This window comes from Centropristis striata, chromosome 8, assembly GCF_030273125.1.
Source record: "Centropristis striata isolate RG_2023a ecotype Rhode Island chromosome 8, C.striata_1.0, whole genome shotgun sequence".
Taxonomy (NCBI): domain Eukaryota; kingdom Metazoa; phylum Chordata; class Actinopteri; order Perciformes; family Serranidae; genus Centropristis; species Centropristis striata.
The window spans coordinates 11,565,528-11,586,692 of record NC_081524.1 but is presented as its reverse complement, the minus strand read 5'-3'; the positions used below and the strand labels follow the sequence as shown (position 1 = coordinate 11,586,692).

At 39.4% G+C, this 21,165-nt stretch overlaps 2 protein-coding genes across 2 annotated transcripts; both read left to right on the top strand.

Annotated features, from left to right (window-relative positions):
- Positions 1-1,363: 1,363 nt before the first annotated feature.
- Positions 1,364-6,388, top strand: rpl18 (ribosomal protein L18; the record flags this gene model as incomplete). The annotated part of the gene is made up of 7 exons (XM_059340122.1): positions 1,364-1,468; positions 2,139-2,225; positions 2,363-2,470; positions 3,494-3,592; positions 3,764-3,887; positions 5,127-5,196; positions 6,256-6,388. Coding segments are annotated over 7 exons (669 nt in total), but the record flags the coding sequence as incomplete, so codon positions are not given.
- A 1,447-nt stretch (positions 6,389-7,835) lies between these two features.
- On the top strand, positions 7,836-20,774 carry sphk2 (sphingosine kinase 2). Its single transcript, XM_059340024.1, has 8 exons — positions 7,836-7,911; positions 9,822-11,400; positions 13,694-13,843; positions 13,929-14,023; positions 14,516-14,631; positions 15,301-15,504; positions 15,741-17,346; positions 18,322-20,774. The coding sequence occupies exons 2-8, from the start codon at positions 10,938-10,940 to the stop codon at positions 18,382-18,384; spliced, it is 2,697 nt and encodes an 898-aa protein (XP_059196007.1). The 5' UTR covers positions 7,836-7,911; positions 9,822-10,937; the 3' UTR covers positions 18,385-20,774.
- Positions 20,775-21,165: the final 391 nt, after the last annotated feature.

The following is a 21,165-nucleotide window of genomic DNA, read 5'->3' as shown; positions in this document are numbered from 1 at the left end:
GTTGCTTCGCTTGTATAAAAAACCACACTGTCCAACCAAAAGGAACTAAGTTATCAGCCGACCACACTGTTAGATCTCAAAGTGTCTGAAAAAGAACTTCAGTTGACGATAACCAACAACTGAGTTTATTTTTGAATTAACACCATTAGTTTGCATTATTTATGACGTTATAGATCACCAAGAAATTCCTGCACCATCTCAACCTGCTACTGGGGAAAGCTTAGAAAACTTAAATGCCAAATATTTATTTCATTTATTTGGCTTGAAACTGAAATTGCTTATATATTAAGATGTTTATTATTATATACATTAGAAACTATTTTACATAATGTTAAGGCTATTGTGGATTTGGTTTTCCTGTGGCTTTAAATATGACGACGCATGAAGAATGAATACATTATACAAAATACACTTGTTAACAGGTCTCTTATGGGGCAGTATTTTTTTAATGAGTGTGTTTATTAGTTTTTGTTTGCAAATTACAGCAGATCAAACAGCAAGACATTTTTTTTACATGGAACAGAGCAAACTTTTTCTCCCTATTCCCCCTCCCATCCCCCCACCAAATAAGTATAAGAAAAACATGTTCAAATTATAAACACAAGATAAAAATGAAGCAAAAATAGATACCAAAAATAATAATAAAATAAAATAAATAAAGGGTGTCCTCGGGACATTATGTCACATCACATGTACATTCTACTCCCCCAGAGCCTCCTCCTGCCGAAGCAAGTTTCAAACATTACCATCATGTCTTAAGAAAATGATAAAAGGTCTCCAGATGTCATCAAAAACATGTTGTTTCTGGGGCAATATTTAAGATAATTAAAAAGGCATATTGCACACATTTATTTATTAATTTATTTATTTATTGTTGTTTGCACTTAAAAAACATACAATCATAAAGAAAGAACAATACAGGAAGCAGATAAAATGTGCAGGAAAGTTCAAAAAGCCCAAAGCGACCTTCCCTCTTAAACCCATAAATAGCTTAAATTACATAGCTAGATGAAATAAAAAATGCAAACAAAACAATGAAGATACAAAGGTGATTAGAAATTATGTAGGGATTTTTTGAGCTTGGTCTTATACTAAATGTATTTAAAGAAGAACATGATTCTGTTAGATTCTTTAGTTTATGTAATTCCACAGCACCGCACCTTATAATGAAGAAAATAATGATAATTATCATCTTTATTATGTGTGCTTGTTTTCTAAAAATGTGTTATGACTTAACGGCCCAAGAGTAAAAATAATTCATAAAATAAACCAAAATAAAATTAAGTAATAAACTGTCGCTTCTCCTGCTCACCACAGGGGGCGCCATCTTAAATCGTCGCTGCTATTTATTTCTTCGTCCTGAAGGAAGCGCGTGCTCTGTGACCAATCAGCGGCCCGAGATTTCAGAGCAGTGTTTATCGCGAGAGCTCGGCCCTTCCTTTTCCCTTTTCGCTCTGAGTCCAAGATGGTAGGTGCTGCTAGTAGAAAATGTACAATACGATAGTCTCACTATCCACGATCATCCTCTGAATTAAAACATCTCATGTACTTAATGTGAACCTTCACTTGTTCCAAACATTATTTACCTTACAGCTGTGTCTTGATTTCGTGTTATTTGAGCATGTTTATGATACAAGCTTACCGTCTTTGATGCCGATGTAGTGCTACCCAGGCTGTCGTTTCAGAAACGAGCTTTTAAAGTGATTCAAAAAGCTGAATATAATGTCAAACCGTCATTTTTATTTCCCCAAAGTTAACGTTTGTTTCCAAAATGACAAACTCTGCTTTAATTTAGAGTGTAAGGTTGTTTGCTGTGCTACTCGTGCTAGCAGTTAGCAGTGGAGTGTCAACGTGTGAACCGGCCTGTAGCTAATAACGTGTTTATAATAACAATGTTGAGCTGCTTTAGTTAACATTTACTGAAGGGACGTAACTGTGTTATTAGTGATATAAATATATCTGCTGGAACTGTAACATGTTGTGGTAGACTTGAATGTACAGTGTAATATTAGCAAATGCAGCCTGGGTATAGTGAATGCTATCAGTATTGTACAAAATGCAAGAGTTGGCTTCAATGAATTAGTATTTCTCAATGTATTTCATATTGTATTAATGTCGTTTTGTTTATCTTTTTAAAGGGAGTCGACATCAGACACAACAAGGACCGTAAGGTACACAGGAAGGAGCCAAAGAGCCAGGATATCTACCTGAGGCTCCTGGTCAAGGTAATTTTTTTTTTTTTTTTTTTTACATGTTGCTTTACTCATTGGAGGAAAAATACAACACCTGAAGTAATAAATATTTATCATACTAGATCTCTTGAGCACTCGGATCTAATGTACTCCCTGTTACTTTCCTATAGTTGTACAGGTTCCTGGCCCGCCGCTCAAATGCTCCCTTCAACAAGGTTGTCCTGAGGAGGCTCTTCATGAGCAGGACCAACAGGCCACCCATCTCCATCTCTCGCCTGGTCAGTCTCATTTCTCTTATACTGTCAACTACGTTTTATGTTTGAGCCAGTTGTAAAGTATAGTATATCATTCTTTGACACTGGAGTGTGTTTTGCCTACTTTTATGCAAATGTCAATTGATGACACTTAATATTTTATTTGACTGATGTCTTTCGGGATGCACAGATTCGGCCCACTGGATCAGTATTAAAGCAGCTGTGACAAATCCACATCAAATACAGTTTCGTTGTCAGTGTATAAAATTTGGTGTTTCTGCTGTTCAGTCAGAGTGGGCTAATGTCTTGGTCGTTAGTACCACAGCATCCCGTCCTCATGTGACCTTACATGAAGATGACTAAATTAATTTTGTGCAGTGAGTTATAGCAAAATTATACTGGTGTAAAAACAGCATTGCTATCAAATCGTATCTTGGTATCAGTAGATGCCCTGATTTGAGTGTTTGTTAAAGAAAATGTTTAAATGTAACCCGTCCAGTGGCTCTGACTTTTGTGATGTAGTTTGGATTGGGTAACGAAGTATGATTTAACTTCAGTCAGTGTTTGTTCCCATTTAGCTCAATTTGGAACCAAATTGGAATTTGATTGTAATTGCAATATGGATTAGCGCAGTGACCATATTTGTTCAAGGCAAAGTATCTGTCAGACTACCATTCTGACTTATGATTTAAAGTTGCTGCAGACACGTCTCAGCCTACAAATTGTCTTCTGTAGACATAGGGAAATTATGTACAGATTCCGATTTTAAAAAATCAGTTATCACTTTAATGTATTAATAGATGAGAATCATTTTGCAAGATCTGTCAAAAATGGTTAGCCCCTAATCAACAATGGCATGGCAAATGTATGAAAAGACGTTAAACAGGTGTGAATCTTGCACACCGTGCTATGCATGAAACGCAGCCAATATCTGCTTTTAAAAAACTTGCCTTGACTAGAAGTCTTAATGTTCAAGGTGTATGAGTCCTGTTGGTTGTTCAGGCATCATGGGTGCTTAATTTCGGACTTTGCTTTCATTGCAACCAGATCCGTAAGATGAAGATGCCCGGCCGTGAGAACAGAATCGCTGTTGTTGTGGGATCTGTCACTGATGATGTCAGGATTCAGGATATCCCCAAGCTGAAGGTAAATCCTCTTATTTATTTATTTTAAAGATTGGCAGAATTTTACTTATCACAGTGTTGTTTTCACACCCCACAAAGATATCATTTAGTCTATTGAGGATCTTCCCATAACACTGTAAAGCTGTCTGACGGTCTCTGAGCTGGTCCTCATGTCCTGTTTGTTCTCCCACAGATCTGCGCTCTGAGGGTTACCGATGGTGCCCGCCGCAGGATCCTGAAGGCAGGCGGTCAGGTGATGACCTTTGACCAGCTGGCTTTGGCTGCTCCCAAAGGACAGGGCACCGTGCTGCTGTCAGGTAACTAAACATGTTATATTCAAATTATAATACATGATGCAATGGATGGTGTAATATGATGTAAGCCCTCATTGTGCATCTGGTGCTCAGAGAAACTTTGGTTATCTGCGAATATACAAATACAAAAGTGGTCCCGCAGCATAGTCTGAGTAGTTAAAATTGCTATTAGAGCTACTCGTGTTAAATGATACTTATTGCACTTTATGGTACTTAAATCAGGTTGTCTTAAATCAGGTTAAATCATTTGTAAGGAAGAGAGTTGTTTGAGAACTGCCTTTAGTCCACATAACTGGTTTTACACTGGCATGTTTTAGTTTTGTGAAGGAGCAAATTGTATTGCCATAAGATAAAAATACTGCATGAATTAGGAAAACAGGTTTTTTTTTTTTTTTTGTTCAGTATTCTCACTTCACTGTTGGTAATTGATTACCACATATACATAGTCTGTAAGCTTATCTGTTGAGCACAGTTCACCTGAATTTGTCAGGCTGAAGGGTGGAGTCAATGCTTCTAATCCAATACCCTTCGTCAAATGTAGTGAATATCTCCTCACAGTGCACACGCTGTTCAATCTGTGCACTAAAATAAAAAAATCTGATATAGTTACTGTATCCTCACCCACGGGGGACAGACCTACCAAGATAGTAATGAAATGTAAAAAAAACATCTGAGATATTACCTTGCCATCTTGGTATAAAAATGTTTGGTCTTAGAGTTCAAATATAGAAAATCTTTCTCCAGAATACCTGACTCCACACCTAAGAGATCTAAATATCTGTATGACAGGCATTTCTTTAATGGCAAAGTTTTACCAAGTGCTAAAATAAGTTTTCTGGGAGTGATAATTTAGTCTTGGACTTTGGTAATATATCGTTGGTTAGTTAAGCTCCTCTATTGATCATTGGAAAAGAAAGAGGGATGTCTGGCTGTGCTCAAAATTAAGTGGTGTTAGATTGCTAAATAAAAAATAACCATCAGTTCTAATTCTCAACACTACTTTGAAGTTTTTGTTTATTTTTATGTGGGGTCATCTGAACTGTAATGTGTGAAAGCCATATTTAGTTCTGTCTTTTGAGAGCCTTGTTCTTGAGCTCTGTCACAAGCAGATACAAATGTGAAAACTGTGGCATATTAGAACTAAATTCATGATTGGCAGTGGGAATAATTTTGCTATTAATGCTCTGAGACACTGTATAGCATTTGTGTCTGGTTTTAATCTGAAACATTTTTGTTCTTCAGGACCCCGTAAAGGCAGAGAGGTGTACAGACACTTTGGAAAAGCCCCTGGAACTCCTCACAGCCACACCAAGTATGTGTATAGTTAATTTGTTGGTTCTGTTGTCAAACACAAAACAAAATGTTAAAGGTTGTCTAAACAAGTATTTTGATCAATCTTATCAGTCTACAAAATTAGCCCAAATGGAAGAAAAAGGTTTTCTTAAGGAAACTTTGAAGTGAGGTTGTCTTGGATTTGAAAGTCTTACAATAATGTAATTGCCCATTGATTGACTTTGTAGCTGGGTTTTTCCTGTTACAATGCGTTAATAACGATGAGTTAACCTAATCAGATTAAGTCAAATGTTGAATTGCCTGGGCATTCGATATATTTTATAGTGGGGTAAGCACGGGTAATTAATCTCAGCATTGCTATGATGCCATGCTGTTTCACCTGTGTAAAAGTAAAATGCCAAAGACAAAAACTAATAGTGGTGTAAGTTGTTTATACGGTTTTCTGGAAAAACATTTTGCCAGGATGTTCTGTTGAACAGTTAACCAAGAAAACAAACTGTATATGGTATTTTGCTCTGACTGCTGTTATGCCTAGGAAAAGTATTGTTTGCCAAGAAATACAGATTGATTAGCTTCTAAAATAACATGTTTTCACTGCAGACATTTACTTTACAAGGACTTGTCTTGGTAGGAAAAGCACAGGTTTTACTGAAGGACATTAAAAAGACTGTTCTATTAAACTGACAGCAAAAAAAAATCATCACTGTTTTCATTTAAACCAGTGCTTTCTTACTGTTAAATGTTAAAATGACCTTGTACATGTAAATACACCATAGCAAAAGCTCAAATCTGTGTGGTAATTATTGAAAGAGTTTTAACTGCAAGAACCAAATGCCATTAGGCTTTATTGTAAAACTGAGGTACAATCAACGCTTTGACAGACCAGAGTATTTAGCGGTCAAGTAAGAAGAAAAACTGCAGTGTTAAATGACTCTTAAAAACCATTATGGTGTATGTGATTGTGAATAGCGTGAGTGCTAGATTGGCCTTGTCATTAATATGGTAGCATAGATGTAGGGGGGAAAAATAGTATAGATGTTTTTGATGTGATTACTAAACGTCTCTTTCTCTCCTCCAGGCCCTACATTCGCTCCAAGGGCAGGAAGTTCGAGAGAGCCCGTGGCCGCAGAGCCAGCCGTGGCTACAAGAACTAGTCTGTGTCTTTGTTTTCCATGCAAACTGATACGAATAAAAGATCCGACTGTACAAAATTAGTTGTCTTTGTGTTTTGTTGGCGGCCTTGCACATCCTGTCGCTAATTTTAAGCAGAAAATAACATTCTGATGTCACAAGAGAGGATAAAGCTAAAAACATCTCCCCTTTACAACTTCTCCCCTCTTAACATTTTATTTCCATTGTCAGCCCTCACTGGGTTGTTAACGTAAACCTTGCGTCATGAATCATTTGATCAGTATTGATTTTTTTTTGTTGTTGAAACTTTATTAAAGCAACACAAGACAATACACCAAAACGCTGTCAGGGGGTTTCAACAATAAAGGCAAGCTTTCATATAAAAACATTGTAAAGTGTACATAAATTCAAAGTTTTTATAGCTTTCATGTTGGTAGATTTCTTAATCGACTTAATGTTTGGTTTCATTTTCAAAGACGAGGTTTTTGAACGACATTTATGGATATGTCATTTGGCTAACTGTATCATGAGATTGATGATATAGTATTGTTTTTCTTTTGCAATAGGAAAGTCAGTGAAACCAAACTATATGTTCAAAGCACAGGGACAAATGAGGTTCAATCAAAAAAAAAATCAGCTTACAAATATCTTCCCATAATTTAGTTGAGAAAGCAAAACCAAAATAAATGAAAAACGTCTTCAGGGTGTCCTTCAATTTTTTTTTTGCCTGAATCATCTCATGACGCCAGCCACCTATGGTAAAATCACCTACATCCTCAGTTGATCAGGTCATGTGATTTTACCCCTTTAAGATAATGGCCTATGTCAAGTTTGTGACTTAAGTGGATTTATTATACCTAAGTCAAAATAAAATGTGTTTTAAGTAATTTTTTGAACATCCCTTTGTGACTTAAGCAAGATATGGTAACAGTTTATTTTGAAGGTGTCTACATAAAGTGACATGAGCGTGTCATAAACATGACATGGGATGTGTCGTGAACATTAATGACAGTTTGAAGTAACATTAATGCTCATGATACTTGTCATGTCATGTTTCTGACAGACTTGTGTGACTCTTATGTAGACACCTTCAAAATAAAGTGTTACCATATCTTGCTTTAGTCACAAAGGCATGTTCAAAAAATTGCCTAAGTCATTTATTTCTCTTAAGTTACATAATTTACACACAGTGTTATTACTATGCCAATAGCCATCCTTTGTTACATCCTTTTTGAGTGAAATAAGCAATAAATGTCATATGTTACACTTTTGGCGAAGTTTTTTGTGTTCCCTGCAAAACTTGAAAAAATGAGTTAGGCGATTATTATTATTAACAGGGTGACGATATCAAGAATCTAATAACATTTTTCCACACAGTATTGATAATGAGTTGGCCGAGGGGAAAAATGACTTGTCCAGGAAGTGTTGCTCTGTCAATGATTGGAGAATGTCGGTGGGTGTTGCAATGTTTTCCTTATCGCCATTGGACTTCCTCTCCGCCGCTCACAGCTGCTGCTACTGCGTCTCCAGACACTTCCTGCACCGAGCCACAGTTCTCAGAGCAAGCGACTGTCTGCCGTCGAGAGGGGGGAGACAAGATGAGGTAATTTTGGGCTGTTTTGCTTTCATATATAACATTTTAACTTGGCTTTGTCTACGCTAAGATACAACTCTTTATAAAGTTAGTGTAGCTTGATGGAATCAGACCAAGCCGCCCGTTAGCTTACGTCATCAGCCGTTATCTTCGCTAACTTGGATGCCTCCTTTAAACCAATCAATAAATGATGTGTTACATGTCAACTAATGGCTTTTTAGTGCACCCATGGGGATGTTTAGAGAATATAGTTTAATAGAGAAGTAAGTTGGCTCAAACTTAGGCTACATGTGAGGTGAACCGCTAGCCTCTGCTAACTGACAACGCTGTCAGTTTACTGTAGCTACTGTATCCACAACATTAGCTAGCGTCCGCTACCACCCTCATTTAACCTCAGGATTCATCACTTTTAATGTCTCTTACTTCTTTTCAAAGGCTGCAACATTAATGAAAATGCTCCTTCAGCTTAAGTGTGTTGTAACTGTTAAACTACAGTAGGAGTGAAGTTGTTCAGCTGGCTAACAGCCTGTCAACCTGCTGGCTAACGTTAGGTGGATGCCAACGGTAAAGTTTAACGGTTAGCTTTTCCTTTATATCACCAGGGTTATTAGAGAAGGTGTTAACATCACTCTCATGCTGGGTGTCTTAAGTGCCCTTAGAGTAAAAAGGCATTTGAGTTCAAAGTACGAGCGAGCCGAAACTTGCCCAAAATACCCCGAAGTCACTCAACAACAGCCTCATTGTGTGTGGGGGGACAAAATTAGCTTGCTGACATTATTTCTGGGTGTCCCCGCCCTGCATTTCAAGGACGTAAGGTGCAACAATGGGCATCAGTGAGGTCCTTTTTGTGTGTGTTTTATCAAAATAGGACATCAGCCAAGTATTGATTTTGTCTGCACCACAGCTTGCATAATATTTTCCGGCTGTAATAAAACTTGAAAGAGAGATGTGACCAGTTTATTAATTTAGGGTAAACCGAAGTCCCAGGGTGATAGTCCAGTAATTGTACTTTGACACACTTAAGTTTAATTGATTGGACCCTGCTGACTTGGAGCTTTAACATTACTGTTATCTTTGTTAACAAAAATGTGATGATAATAATAAATTGCACTTTATTATTTTATTATGAGGGAGACCTTTTCAGAAACCATGTAACTAGTCAAGTTATGTACAGCTGTTAATTTGTTAAATGAGTCCAAAACTTGTTTGTACCAACACTATGATTCTGTAGTGTTTACATATACCCTTACATATACCCATGTGAATTCATTGATCATACTTTTTTACAGACTCATTATGATCACATTCCTTTATTGGGATCAATTTAAGATTCTTGAATAAGATTATTGCAAGCTAATGCGTATTGTGAAACCTCTAAAATCCAGTACCATTTAGGTCAGCAATTTGCAAAATCTCAATCCTAGATTCAAATTGTGAAAGAGATGCTGTTTCCCCAAATTCTGTAACACAAAAGCCCTATTTGAAAAACCAATACCAAACCAGATGTGGTCATTCTCATTCAACCTTTCATGCAAAATAATGTGGCGTCTCAGCATGGTGGTAGAGGATGTGTGACTGTTAGTCATTATGTACAAAGACGCACTTGGGGTCAAGGGACATGATTGGTCTTGTGTTGCTTCACCCTTTAACTGTAATCTGTTCCTCTTATCATGATAGCTCTGTACTTGTTCTGCTCTAATTGTGAAAATGTGATACAGAAAAAAATCACCTTTGAACACTAAAATCTCAGGTTACTTACAGGCAAAATTTATTTAGTATGCCTGCCTCTTTTATGTCAATGTTTTATTTATCTGCTCTATAAATACCTTTATGTGGCTCACCTATACATTCAAGTTTTATTGTTTTTTTCCACATTTACAATTGATTTTGTCCTCCTTTCCTCTTTTGTCTTCATACAGGAACAAAGATCTTTGGGAGGGAACGTGAGGCTTGATTTAAGGACATTACCATGACATAAACTTAGGACCCAAACGGAACTGTTTACTTGTTTGTCTTTTGTTTTGTTTTGTTTTATTTTTTGTTGTCTAGTCTCCACCTGTCTTACCAGGTGTTTAGCTAACTCTTCTTGTGGAGAGCAGATAATGAAGTAGAATGTGGGAATACCTGCTTGGGTGAAACTAGTATATCACACTACTGTCTCGAGGACTTGCCGAGTCACCCTCCCCCTGTCTGCCTCCTATATGACTGAAATTGAAGATAACATCAAAGTTCTCGGATAAGCCCACACTTATCATATCTTTGTGGCATTAACAACATTTTGGCCAGCACTTACCATACAAAATACTCAGACGAATTCTTTGCTTGTGCAGTAATTTAAATTAATTGTTGTAGCCTCCTTGTTTCATCAAGGTGTGTTTTTTGTCTTATTCATAGTTAATGGATCTGTTTTGTCCATTTGTGTAATTATTTAAAGATTTATTATTAATGTCCAGGAGCTGCTCGGCTGCCTTATATTGTTATCGCAATAGGCGGCTTTAAGTTGTAATGTAAACAATTTTTTTTTACTTATGCAATCGTTGTGAAGAACACTTTTGTTAAATGACTGATATTGTAGTGGAAAATATACATTTTTAAGTTCTATTGTCTTTGAATATGTTGAAGGATCATTTTTTCACTGGCAGTAAACTGTAGAAGCTGACCGCTCTCACGATCAAACTGTGATGGGAGCTTTCTAACTGTGACACAAAGACTGATCTTTAGTTTCTATCATCACTGGATTAATACTCTAAACAGAAGAACCTTTAAACTGGAAGAAGTTTACTTCTGAAATGGACAGACTGAAACAGAATCCCAGAGCTGATTTTTTGACACTGTCTTTTGAATCCAAACACTGAAGAGGAAGAATGATTTTGAGGAGATTTCAGGGATAACGCTCTCAGACTGTCATTCAGATACTTTTGATGTCCCTGCAAATCTGAAGAGTGTGAGATTCCACTCTTCAAGCCTCTAATTGTAGAAGATAAGACTGACATTAGACTTTTCCTCGATAAACCTTGTCCACTTCAGCAGTGAGGATGCGATCTCCAGAACCGTCCTCACCTTCCACAGCAGAAGCCCTCCTTCATGGCCAGTTCGCCAGCTGGGGTTCAGGCAGCAACAGCAACAATAACAGCTGCCCCAACAGCCCTGGTGGTCCGGGAGGACTCTCCCCCGCTGCCTCCCCTACTCCGGCTCCGGCCTCCAACTATGCCTTGACCCTCACCCACACCCACATACATATCCAGCGGTTGTCACCGCGGCCGGGGAAGGATGCCCGTCTCTTGCTGCCTTTAATAGAGCTAGTGGGGTGCAGCTGCCCTCGTGCACCTGCTCCCCCTCTCCTGGTCCTGTACTGGTACCCACCAGGCAAGCGACGGAAAGGGGTGTCTCGGCGCAGGCAGGTGAGGGCCTACCTGGCGGAAAGCAGGTCTGACGCTGAGAGGTGGTCGGCTGCTGTGCAGTGTCTTCTCAGAGGAGTGACCGTCACTGCTGACACAGGTGAGTGTTTGTCTCATCAGAGGCTTGCTTGTCCATGTCACTTACTAACCACAATTTGTGTACATTTCCTCACTGCAGCTTGTTTTGAAGTTAATTGAACGAATTTCCCTACCTTTGTAGCACCCACATGTTGTACATTGGCCTTTATACGGTATTGAAAATCAATGTAACCTGGTTGTGTACAGCAGCTTTCCCCCTTGACTGCCTTTAGGTGTCGTCACCTTGCGTTACACACTATAAGCAATAATTTATTTATTTCTAAAGATAAATTACTTTTTATTACTGATTCAACCCATTGAAGCCTGGAAAGCGGATATGTCGTTTTGTAGTATTTCTATAAGCTCTCAAATACTTTTTGAATTTCATTTCTATCTGCTACAGAGGCTGAAAAATCTATTATTTAGTAGAAGCGTTGACACTTCTGTTGAATTTCCAGAAAAACTTCAGGTTTTAGGAGGTTATTTTAAAATCGCCCAGAGGTTTCACAGGCAGTAAAACCTCTTTCAATGGGTTAAGGAGGTTAAGGAGATCTGGAATTTATTTTAAAACTTTTTACACATCTATTAAAAACTTGTCTTGTATAGAACGGTTTCAATTGGCAGTTTACAAATGTGAACATCATGTTGTTTTTCATTCTTTTTAGCTCTGTTTTTATTCATAATCCTGCCCTTTTATACAGTGAGGAGGTACAGTGAGCGAATTTATCAAAAGGATAACATGGTTCGTTTACAGTAGACGATAGTAGAATTTACTTTGGCTGACCTTAATGTTTGTCCCTATGAATAAGTCTTGAATTCCTGTTTACTACATGAAACGAAACAATGTTGCCTCGTGCCGCCTTGATTGATGCCTCCTTTGTAAACGTTGCTAAGTATAGCTTAATGTCACAGTGACCCACGACCTGTATGTACAGCATACATGTTTGGTTATCAAGGACACAAATGGGTCCAAGTGTAGTTAAGCATTAAAAGGGGTTATGTAGCAAAAAAACAAATGGGGATTAACACTAATACACACTAAGAGGCTGTGAGATTTATAATTCAGAGAATTTAGTTTGGATTTTCCTTTGTTTGTTTGTTTCACATAACTACATCTCAAATTTATCTAATATACTTGATTATCTAATACTTGTTTTTTTGCTCTTATCTGTCCTGTGCACACGGTCTGTACCAAATGCAGAGACAAAGAGGGTGGGGCTGCTGCAGCTTGCCACCCCTTCCCAAGCACAGTATCCCCAAGCCTCAATAATCAAACAGATAGCAAGGCCCCGCTCAGTGTTTACTTTCACTGAGTGTGTGTGTTTATCATTTTCTCACCATGACCTACAGAATGCGTCAGACTCTTTGCCAGCATCTCCCATATCTTCCTGTCTCCTTCCTCCTATTTAGACCTAATTCTCTTTAATCTCTCCATCCTTTGTTTTTCACAGTCTTTGCCTACAACATCACTGTCTGCTTCCCCCAACAGAGATAAAACTGTCATTCATTTTTAAATGTTTCACATTCCTCAGTTTGCCCCTTGTTTCATTCATACTCCTTTTTTCCCCAGTTTTGCTGGCCTTCTGTTTCATCCCTACTTTCTCTTCCACTTTGCTCACATAGCCTTCATTTTGTTCCATCTCTCTGTTATTCTTCTCTTACCTAATCGCTCCATATCTGAATCACTCGCTGCCTTGGTTCTGTGAGTTTTTATGCTTCATGAACATTATAGCTTTGGTTAACTGGGTTTGTTGTTGATTTGCTTTAGTGTTGTTTGTTGCATAATCCAGGATTATCTGAGAGTGCAGTCAGTTCATCTCCTTCCCTGCACCGCTGGCATCCATCTGCACCACACTAAATCTTAGATAGGTGTTCAGAGCTAACTATAGAAGCTTTTTATTTATTCCAAGCTTCATACCTGGGCTGATGAAAGAGTAGAGAAATGGTGTAGAGTGTTGCCTGTGCACCCCAGTTAGACAGATAATTAATGATTTATCATTATTTCACCACCTTGGTTTATTTAGTTCCTATATTCAGAATGGTAGATGTGTCCTTTACCATGTGTCTGAATTTAAATGTTTAACACACACTCTCGAGCGACAGCATTATGCAGTGTGATGTTGATCCTGCGAGGTGAAATAAAAAGGCTTAAATGGTTGAATGCACTCAAAGTCCAGGGTTGGGCAACACTGTGTAATGACAGCTCCCTGTTGGCTTGCTTTGCAGTGAACATCTAGTTCCTTTCTTTGTCCTGGAAAAAAAAACCTGTGTGAGTTTTTACTTATTAATGCTCTCCTTTCTTCTTTTTCATAAAGAATTTTCAAGAAGTCTCCTACCTCGTCCCAGGCGACTACTGTTATTGGTCAATCCCTTCAGTGGGAGAGGTCAGGCAATGCAGTGGTGTCAGACCCACATCCTGCCAATGATCAGAGAGGCCAACATCAGCTACAACCTTATACAGACAGGTAACACGCCAAGGACAAAGACGGATTATACAGTCACGTATAACATGCAAACATAACTAGTGTTAACATAATGAATCTGTCTCAGAGCGCCAGAACCACGCCAGAGAGCTTATCAGAGAGATATCGCTCCCAGAGTGGGATGGCATCATCATTGTCTCTGGAGATGGCCTGCTGCATGAGGTGTGTACTGCTTCTGTTGGCTAAGCATGGTGAAATTAGGCGACATGTTCAGGGGGGGAAATTGTATAAATAAATTCATATAACTATGGATAGGGCAGGGCCACATGGCCAGTATCTTCTATTCTGATATACGCTATTTCATATCTTGATAACAGTATAGATTGTGACATAGTATGTAAAATAAATAGTCACTAATGCCTATTTTTTGTATACTCCACACTCAATGTTAGCAAAACAGCACCTCTATGGTTTGCTTCAGCTTCGCATCCACTTGAAAGGATCAGAAAACAAAGCATTGTTCAAGGTTCAGCACCTAGTTTTTTATCACTGTAATACATTAAACAATATAAAAGAAATGTATATGATAGATCTCTTTTTATCATTGTAACAATATATATTGTTATATATAACAGTGAAGATATTTCTTAAATGTGCAGCTTAAACTGTGTCAACCGATATGATTTTTAGAAGTTAATGTTGTTATTCCTGCAGGTAATTAATGGGCTGATGGAGCGTCCTGACTGGGAACAAGCAATAAAAACACCTGTCGGCATTCTTCCCTGTGGCTCCGGGAATGCACTGGCTGGCTCGATCAACCACCACGCAGGGTAAGCTTTCAGATCTGTCAACATGAGAATTGTCTCTCTTTTTCAGTTGAATCTTGTTTTCCAGTCCAGTGTGAAACTGTGAACTTATAAAATGTGAACCTTCGACTCTGTAAACACAAATGTGGAAATTAAGGAAATTATGGAAAGAAATGTATCTTATCTTATATTTTCTTGCAGCTGCTTGAGCAATCAACCATTTTCATTCTCCATGTTTCTCCTCTGTCCTCCTCTGTGTTTCTCAGTGTAGACAGCATGTTTCTTACATTTCGCCCCAAAAATCTCTAAATGCCTTTTATTTCATTCCTTTAGTCGTCACGACATATCTGAGATCATTGATTTTGTGCATCTTAACTAGTTGTTGGAGGCATAAAACCGTGAGGCCGCACTTCTATTTTCAACTTTGTTTCCACCGACAAAGGCTTACCTTTATCAAGTCAAACAGACTAGCAGAAATAGAGATTCATGATCAATGATTCATGATGTGCAGATTTATTTGACTTTCATTTTTTTATTACAAAGAATCAATTTGACAATGTTGCTGTTTGTCGTCGCCTTGCTATCTAGACTGAGATATCTCTGAAGAGAGTAAGGACTCTGTATTGATCCGTACTGTTCTCTCCTTATCTTTACTGACAGGAGATGTTGTTGTCATCTTTATGTCTCCTTCAGATATGATATGTGCCTTCGGGAGCCTCTCCTTTTGAATTGCTGCTTTTTGCTCTGTCGAGGCGGTGTCCGACCCATGGACGTGGTCTCCGTGACAACAAGCCCTTCTCCCTCCAACAACAGTCGTCATGCAGCACCCCGGAGACTGTTTTCTTTCCTTTCTGTCGCCTGGGGCTTTGTGTCCGATGTGGATATTGAGAGTGAGAGGTGGGTGTGTAACTGCTGAAACTGTAAGAACATAAACTGTTTGCTTTGTTCATCTAATCATTACTCTAACGCTCCTGCAATATCACTTAGATTTATTACATTACATTACATGTCATTTAGCAGATGCTTTTGTCCAAAGCGACTTACAATAAGTGCATTCAACCTGAAGGTACTAGACATAGACCACAGGAATCAAGTACAAATAAAATATTTACTTGAAATCTTTCATATTCCAGGTATCGTGGCCTGGGCTCAGCCCGATTCACCCTGGGCACCCTGGTGCGCATAGCTTCTCTTCGATCCTACAAGGGTCGCTTGTCCTACCTGCCTCCCTCTATTAGCAACACATCACCAGATGCCACACCTCCTCCACCAAGGAGACCCCTCTCCCGCAGCATCACAGAAGGCCTGGAGGGCTTCTGTCGAACGCCCATCCATCGCACCTGCTCTGACATGGGCATCAGCGAGCAGAGGAGCCTGCGTAAGGGTGAGGGGGAGAGGGAAAAAGAGGAGAGGCAGAGAGAAAGGGAGAGAAGAAGGGAGAGAGCTAGGGGAGGAGGCACTGGCGTGGTGAGGGCGAGCAGCCTGGCAGAGGACAGAGAGAGGGAACGAGAGGGAGAGGTGGAGATGGAAGCAGAAGAGGAGAGGTCAGGAACATGTTCGGAGAGTTCAGAATCAATTGAAAGGGAAGATTGCAATATGGGAAGGGCAGAAAGGTTGGAGGGGATCAAGGATGAAAGGGAAGATGAGGGAACGGTAGAACAAGACTCCAGTGAGATGGAGGAGGAGGGGAAGGATGGGGAAGGCAGTGGTAGCTCTGCAGAGTCAGAGAGAGTGCTGCATGGGAGAGAGCTGGGAGAGAGAGGTGGGTTAGTCATGGGGCGAGAGGCAGAGGAAGAGCCAGAGAGTTGTCTCGCTTACCAGGAACCCCTTCAGGAAGCCAGACAGGCACTAAGAAAGAATTCAGCTCCTTCCAGCCAGATAGCCAACGCTCTCTTCAACCAGCCTCTCAGTCAGGAGGTGGACACAGATTCTGGCCCCTCGTACGGGGTCGAGGACATGGATCTGAATGGAAGCTACTACCAGAAAGAACCCTATCCACTGGAAGTTGCTCGTGAGCGCTCTCTCACCATCTCCTCCCCCTTTCGTCACTCCCCTTTCTCTTACAAGCCCAAGACCCTGGACCAAAACCAGAACGCCTCCCGTCCGAGGCCCCTCTCTCTCCTCCAGCACTCCCACTCAAACTCTCTCCCCCCTAAACTCCCCTCACTCTCCCTGTCTCTTTCTCCCACACCCCCATCGTCCCCATCATGTGCCTCCCCACACTCTTCATCCTACCTCGTCCCCCGTCCTAACACCCCAAATTCCACCTCGCCCTCACCCTCTCTACGAACACCGTCCTCATCTTTTAACTTTGACATTGCCGAGCCAGCAGGCCCCCTGAAGAACCGTCCTTATGTCCCATTGCCTTTTAATATCCCGAGGGATGATTTGTTACCCCCCCTCGACCAGCCCATTCCCACTAGAGACTGGGTCACCATTGAAGGGGACTTTGTCCTGGTCCTGGCCCTTTATCAGTCCCACCTCGGGGCTGATCTTCATGCTGCACCCCAGGCCAGGTTCGACGATGGGCTGATCCATCTGACCTTTGTGCGGGCGGGGATTTCCAGAGCCACTCTACTGAGACTGTTCTTTGCCATGGAAAGAGGAACCCACCACTCCGTCAGCTCGCCGTATGTGAGCCATATTACCTGCAAGGCCTTCAGGCTGCAGCCTCTGTCTACACGGGGAACGCTCACTGTGGACGGAGAACTGGTGCCCTATGGGCCTCTTCAAGCGCAGGTCAGAAAGGGGAAAACTGGTGCTTGGTACTAATGAATGTACTTGTTATGAAGTGCTGTGGTCTGAGTGTATTAGATTTCAGTTTCACCTTTTTTACTTTTGATTCCTCAAAATCCATCCACACTTAAAGTGAATGTTATTGTGACTGTAATATGCTTTGTAGAGCTGGGTCAGTGACAGTATTTTGATTGTGGACGATGTTTAATGTTTTTTTATTTGGTTTGGCCCTATGATGACTAAGAATAGGCAGAAAAGCAGGTACTGTGGTTACCAGGGATGTCATATATTCTGGCACCAGCTTGATGCCTGTATTCTGAAAATGTAAAGTTAATCATTTTCAACAGAGCCGCAGGTGGCTCGGTTGGTAGAGTGGTCCCCCACTTATTGGAATGTTGGTGGTTCAACATTTAGAGTAGCAAATATCAGAAGTGAGAGCAGCAAGTTAGCAGACTGTAGACCTGTCTCTATGCTCCACATTGGCTGAAAAAAAAAAAGGAGAGGAAAGAATTTTACAGTAAAATGAGAGTTACGGATGTAACTAAAGTTCTACAAAATGAAATGTGTGGATGACGTAGAATTTGGCAGTCGACTTATATGAAATAAATAGAGCGCTACGGATGTAACTAGTTGTCATCCAGGTTTTTCATACCATCTCCGGCAGTCAGGGGGCATGGCATAGGATTTACTCTATTTCTTTTTGTTTTCACTGTGAATTCGGTATCAAAAATCTTAGAATTTCATTGGTGTTAGTATTGACCACTGAGCTTCTGGTGTCTTGACATCCCTAACAGTGACAGTCTTTTATAGTGTGTCAATTATCTTTTAAGTTTAAGCTTGTGTGTTGTATTGTTAGATACAGATTAATAATCCCCCTCTACAGTACTGAGTATTATTGCTGTGGAGTTATGTCAGTGACTTAATGTGAGACTTCTAATTGGCAGGATATTTATTTACTGATCTCTCAATATTTTACAGGTTCATCCCTCCCTGGCTCGTCTCATCGTTGGTGACTCTGGGGTGAAGATTACCAGATTCTAATCAGGGATTGGTTGATCTGATTGACAGATACAACACTCGACTGAATGATGTAATCTCTGTTGTCATCTATACTCTGAAGGAGAGGGCAGAGTAACTGAGAGACTTAGAATAGCCTGGATTGCAGAAACTGCTTTTCTGAGGTTTAATGAAAGGGATAACCCACCGAGCCACGCATCATTGGAGCATGACTGCAGGGATTAATAGCGAATTTGAAAATGGATGAAAAATGCGCCTCATTGCACAGCTGTTGGATTACGCTCAGCGTACCCTGAGAAGCATGAAAACTGCACAGCCTGGGATAGTAAGAGGGAAGAACAATCGAATGTTTATGGAATATTTTTGTGCAGACAGTGCATGTGTTGGATGTATACATTGTAGTATGCATGCAGAGAAGCACTACCTGAATTTTGCCTTTTAATGAGATGGAAAGAAATCAGATAAAATTCAGAGAAAGGTGTTCTTGAACATGAAATGCTATAAAAAAAAAATACATTGAGATTCCAACACCCTGTTAAAATTGTCCCTCAAAATCTTCAACCCCACCCCAATGTCAAAATGTTTGAGTATAAAAACTTCCGTCCATGAAAAGGAATGCCTTATCTGACACTGGACACAGTTGTACCTTTGCCCTTACTTGCTCTTACTTGTATAAGGAATCCAAATATTCTTAATCTCCGTCCACCTATCATAGTGTCCGTCCACTACATCAAAACAACTCTACACTTAGATATACTGGTAGACACGTCTACCCACTCTTATCTTTGAGCACACTACTCTCCACTGTTTTAGCATCAGTGGAGAAAAATGTGGATAAATACACACTTTAATGACCATTAAGTTCATGCAAGTGTCTCAATGTAGAGCAGCGAGATCAAAGCTTTTAATGACATTAATAGCAGCATTGGAACCGTTGAACGGTGACCACAGCTGACATTTTTACATAATCTGCCTGTTTTTCTTAGCCAGTGGATGCACGATGATGATGTCAATGATTTCACACTTTGCAACGTATTGAACATAAAAAAAATTCTGAATGAAGCGAGCTTCATTGTCAGTGGTTTTAGACTGTTCATTTTCAAGAAGTGCTTCAGAATCACACACTAGAATATATCACTATTTCTGAGTAACCATCGTTGTAAGTGTGGAGGACGTTACATGCCTCTGTTTAGTAAGCAGTGCAATTTGTTTTGCACAACTGAAGTTGAAGCAGCACAGAAATTCACAACACTAGAATGCTTTTAACTTTTAGATGCATCTACAGAGTAACAAAGAATCTGATACAATGCTTTGTTCTAGAAATGGACACACTAGTACGTATAGCCTAGTCCAGATACTATAATAAATGGATCACATTTCATTCCAAGCCTGAAATAAATTTAGTGTCTCAATTCAAACACTGAAAGCTTTTAAAGCGTAGAACTGACTGAGAACTTATAAATCCTGCTGTGGAGACAAACACGAGCAAAACACTAAAAATCCAGCAGCTCTGTGTTGTCACATCAGATTTTTAATCAAGAGATAAACAACTTTCACTGTGAGAAATTATCCAGCAGCAGAGTTGACCTGTTGAAATAAGTGATTCGATTTGAACTTTAAACTATCTTGAGAACTTTTTCCAAATAATGATGAGCTCCTTAGTGAAATCAAACAGCAAATATTGGAGCCCAAAGTAAGAATTGTCATGTTTTATAACTTAATTTCTGAAATGTTATAATAAAACCTGCTGATGTATTTGGTCAAAGGATAAATCATTAGCATGTGCAGTTCATCAATCAGTAAGATCATGTGCCGACTGCTTGGGTCATCATCAACATACTGTATGTCTTGGTCATGCCTGGACAAATCAATGCCTTTGTATAATAAGCCTGTAAATTCTGGCTGTTGATCATGAACTGTTTAAACCTGACTGCAGAAAAATGGAGTAAAACTCTTTGCTCACCAGGTCTTTTATTTTCCTTCTTTTGATTTTATTTTTTACCTTTGAGCGCACAATGCAGCTAGTCTACCACATCTACACTGTGCTTACAGAATGTGAATACAACATTTTGAATCTAGGCTTGTAACAGTACCAAATAGAAAGATCTGTATACACTTTGAATGGAGTTTTTTGCCAAAATGTTTACGCTCAATGTTTAAGAGACTAGTTTACTTTCCTAAACATTTTGTCATCTATGGCCACAGCTTGGAACTTGGTGTTATAGACCAATTTGATATGACAATGACGGGGTATAACCCCTCAATTGATAATGCCATTAAGATTTCTGTAGTGGACTGCCTGTAATGAAATTGTAATTATTACTAAAATCATATGAATATATGAAATATATACATACACAATGTACAGTTAATAGTTCTACATGGTTTTGAATAAATGTAACTTGATAAGTTTGTCTGGAGCAAATCTCCTGTAAGTTTGTCATACCAGTGGGTCTTTATATTTATGTTTACAAAAACACACACATCCAGACAATAAATCCTCAGTGCTGAACAGAATAACATGTAAAAGGTGGGAAAAATAGAGTCTGAACAATATATAATGTTCTATGTAATCTCACAATCTAATTTAATAAACAAAAGAGGTAAGTACATTATTCCAGTGAATTGTTCTGTCAGGCTTTTCTTTCTTTATGTAAGCAGTTTTACTGTCTCAATTAATTACCAACTTGTAGAAATCAATTCATGTGTCTCATTTAGATAGAGCCTTTAGCCTTTTATTGACCAGGCAGATTAACTGTGATATGATTAAATCTGCAAACAAATCAACACATCCAAAAGATGTTC

Excerpts from the sequence above, each read along its gene's own strand:
- sphk2 (XM_059340024.1), top strand. The coding sequence starts at position 10,938 with ATGCGATCTCCAGAACCGTCCTCACCTTCCACAGCAGAAGCCCTCCTT. Across the intron at positions 11,401-13,693 it reads GACCGTCACTGCTGACACAG|AATTTTCAAGAAGTCTCCTA; the intron begins GTGAGTGTTTGT and ends TTTTTCATAAAG. Across the intron at positions 17,347-18,321 it reads ATGGGCCTCTTCAAGCGCAG|GTTCATCCCTCCCTGGCTCG; the intron begins GTCAGAAAGGGG and ends AATATTTTACAG.